Raw genomic sequence first — 3,703 nt, forward strand, 5'->3', positions numbered from 1 at the left:
TATTTTACTTGTTCAGTCACTTATGTAATTCAGTCTGTAAATGCTTCTTGTTAACTTCTGGTTTACTGTTATCTCTGTTTGACATTTGTTCATTAGAAGGTTGTTCATACATTTTGAGAGTAATAAAATAATTCCTCTTAAACTATATTCTGATTGTTTTTCTCTATATATAACTTCTGAGTTGTTCTGCCTTTGATGTTTTAGATTCCATGTATGTTGATGAAGAATAGAGAACTATTAAATATTAATTTTTTGATCTTAATTTGATATTATAAAATACTATAAATAGTATATTGGAGGAATTAGGTGGAAAGGAATTAAAATATTTGACTTTGTTCTGGTTGACTGTGACCTTGGGAAAACCATTTAATCCATTAGTGCCATGTTTTTGTTGGGGTTTTATTTTGTTAATTTTCTTAACTGATAATTAACAGCAATTCTCATCCTTTCCTGCTTTATAAAAGTACTGTCAAAATGAAACATGAATTTCTATATACATGTAATTATTAAATGGCAAACATAGGTTAGAGATTCATTAACAATAATTTATTAAGGAAATCTCTTTAGTTTGAGTATTTCTTCTCAAAAAGAAATAATACTCTTAAATCTTGTAATTATGAGTACTGAGCCCTGGTATGACACTGTAGGATAAGCACTGGACTGGTAACCACAAGGTTGGCAGTTCAAACCCACCAGCTACTCTTGGAAACCCTACACAGGTTCATCATGAGTCAGAACCAACACTTTGGCACACCATGAGAAACCAGACTAATCTAACTTGAACCCAAACTTAAAAAAAAAAAAAAATACTATTGATTTATCAAGTGACTGCCCTTCAGAGCAAAGCCCCAGATACCTTTAATTGTGAACAAAGCCGCTATTCTTATTTTATTGGCTTGGGGGCAGTGGTTTGGTTTTTACGATATTAAATTGCTAATTCTGGTTTTATGACATCTTTGCTTTTTTAGCAACCAAGGTACAGAATGGGCTGAAGCTCCCTGATCATAGAATGTAGTAGCTGGCAGGGCTGCATATCACCTCCAGTCGTGAGCATAACATGCCACCAAAGTGGCAAAAACTACAAAGAGAGTCTCATTAGGGTTTCCATTTAAAGACTTTTTAGCAACAGTAATATCTTTATTATTTTGTTTACTTTCAGCTTTATTATTTAGGTAAAATTTATCTCCAGTAAGCTGGTGGTGGGGAACATGTTGACTCCGTATGATAAGCACTGAACTGCTAACCATAAGACCCACAGTTAGAGCACACCAGCTGCTCCTTGGGAGAAAGATGAGGCTTTCTGCTCCTGCAAAGATTTAAAGCCTTAGAAACAGGATCATTATAAGTGAGAATCAACTCAACAGCACTTAACAACAATAACAATCTGGTGCTACTATAAAAAAGCTCTTCTTTAATAATAAATTTTATGAAAAGCTTCTTCTTTTTTTTTAAATTGTGGATTATATGATAGTTTACATGAGAGAACTTTAGTTTTACATTCATTCCATCATATGTCATTTCATTGCCATGGTTCCAATCCCCTCCATGCATCATCAACCGACCAAAGGGTATATCCTAGAAACCTGCCCCCTCCACTCCCCCCTCCACCCCCAGTCTTCGACCCAAAGTCCCCAGCCGCTCCATCACTCCCCGTCATTGTCTCTGTCTCCATCTCAGGCATCTCTGCTTCTCTGGATAGGGTCCCGCTCTCGGCTCTTCTCTGTTGATGGTCCTAGAGGCCTCCGTTCCTAGACTGGAGAATTAATCACTCCCTTCCTTCCTACTAAATGTCTACCTTTGCATTTCCAACCCTCATAATCAGTCCTGATAACCATTATTCACTACAGTATCACGAGTTACCCATCTGTATTTCATTTCATCAGCTCCTCTTAGACAGATTGGATAGTACTCACTGGAGATTCTGCCTTTCTCCATGCCCCCTAGCGCTCTAGGTTCCCTCTTGAACGCTTGCAAGCCAGTCACTTCTTGCCTTTGTAGTCCCCCCCCCTCCCCATTTGGGTATCCAATGTCCAAGTTGCCCATCTCTGTCTACTCTGTTTGGAGGGGGTGGGAATGTGAAAAGCTTCTTTTAATTTCTTTTCTAAAATGTGTTGTTGATAAATGCTGTAGAGTCCGTTCCGACTCATACTGATCCTGTATAGGGTTTCCAAGGAGCAACTGGTGAGTTCAAACCACCAACCTTATTGTCTAGTGCTTATCCAACAGTGCTATACCAGGACTCTAAATATTTGTAAAATAAGAGTGTTGATTTTATATAGTTTGAATAGTCAACTTTTAGTATTGTTTCTATTATAGACTAGTCAGTGATTCTTAGCCCTTTTTGCTCATATCATGAAGGATATTCACCTATTTTAAAAGTTCTCCCAGTTGTAGACTCTTCCTGGAAAATGTGTGTATTACTTTGCCTTTAACTGAAGGAATATGGACTGGCTAAAGTCTATCCAAGAACCCAGATTAAAAACTCTTGTTAAAGACTTTGAAGTTACTAATTTTATAAAAAACTCTTTTAAGTCTAAACTGAAACTTTTATAAGTGTGTTTTGGCTCAAATGTTTGAAAGTGGTACCTTAAGTTGTTTCTGGTGTTAGATCTTAGAAACATTGGAAGGAAAAGAATTTCGACATGACTTTTATGTTTTTGTTTGCAGATAGGAATGTGACTTAAATTCCTTTTTCTAACGACTCACCACAATTTAAATGTTTGAATCAAATGATGTCTTTCAATTTTTTTTTTTAGATTTTATTCTGCAGAAATCAGCCTAGCATTAAATTATCTTCATGAGCGAGGAATTATTTATAGAGATTTGAAATTGGACAATGTATTATTGGATTCTGAAGGACACATTAAACTCACTGACTATGGCATGTGTAAGGTGAGGAAAAAATACTTTTAATTATTCAGAAAGTTTTCAGGATCTCATAATATTGTCTTGATAAAATAGCTTCATGTTTAATGATAGGGAAATGATTGCTACTTGATTTGAGGTACTTTTTTATATTCTAGCATTAAAAACAAATATATTTTTTTCTTTAGCATTTGATACATTGCCTATCTTTTGTAAGTGCTATATGGGCTACTTTGTTGTTGTTGTTAAGTGCTATTGAGTTGGGTCCCACTCATAGCGACCCTATGTAGGGTTTCTGAGGGAGCGGCTGGCTAGTGAATTTGAAACACTAATATTGTGGTTCATACCGACCTTGTGGTTGTTCGACAGCACCATACCAGGACTCCATATGGGCTATGTTGTTGTTAAGTGCTGTTGAGTCAGTTGCGACTCATAACCACCCTGTGTAGGGTTTCCAAGGAGCAACCGGTGAGCTTGAACCATCAACATTTCAGTTCAAACCGACCTTGCAGTCGCGCACATTAACCTGCTGCATTATATCAGGACTCCGTAAGGCTATGGTGGTGGTGGTGGTGTGCCGTAGAGTCAACCTTGCATAGGATTTCCAAGGCTATAAATCTTTATGGGAACAGAAAGCCTCATCTTTCTCCCGCGGAACAGTTTCTAATTGCTGACCGTGAGGTTACCAGCTCAACTTGTAACCACTTTGCTACCAGAGCTCCTTCCATATGGCTATTGTTGTTATGTGCTGTGGAGTCGGTTCCGACTCATAACGACCCTGTACAGGGTTTCCGAGGCTGTAAATCTTTATGGGAGCAGAAAGCCTCATCTTTCTCCC

The 3,703-nt window shown here is 37.5% G+C and overlaps 1 protein-coding gene across 1 annotated transcript in view; it reads left to right on the forward strand.

Annotated features, from left to right (window-relative positions):
* The window catches only part of PRKCI (protein kinase C, iota), a 136,262-nt gene that overhangs the window by 96,527 nt on the left and 36,032 nt on the right, over positions 1 to 3,703 (forward strand). The window contains exon 12 of the mRNA XM_006861825.1: positions 2,757 to 2,892. Coding sequence (XP_006861887.1) covers positions 2,757 to 2,892 — 136 coding nt within the window. The remainder of the gene's footprint in view (positions 1 to 2,756; positions 2,893 to 3,703) is intronic.

Source organism: Chrysochloris asiatica, unplaced genomic scaffold (assembly GCF_000296735.1).
Source record: "Chrysochloris asiatica unplaced genomic scaffold, ChrAsi1.0 scaffold00043, whole genome shotgun sequence".
In the NCBI taxonomy this organism is placed as follows: domain Eukaryota; kingdom Metazoa; phylum Chordata; class Mammalia; order Afrosoricida; family Chrysochloridae; genus Chrysochloris; species Chrysochloris asiatica.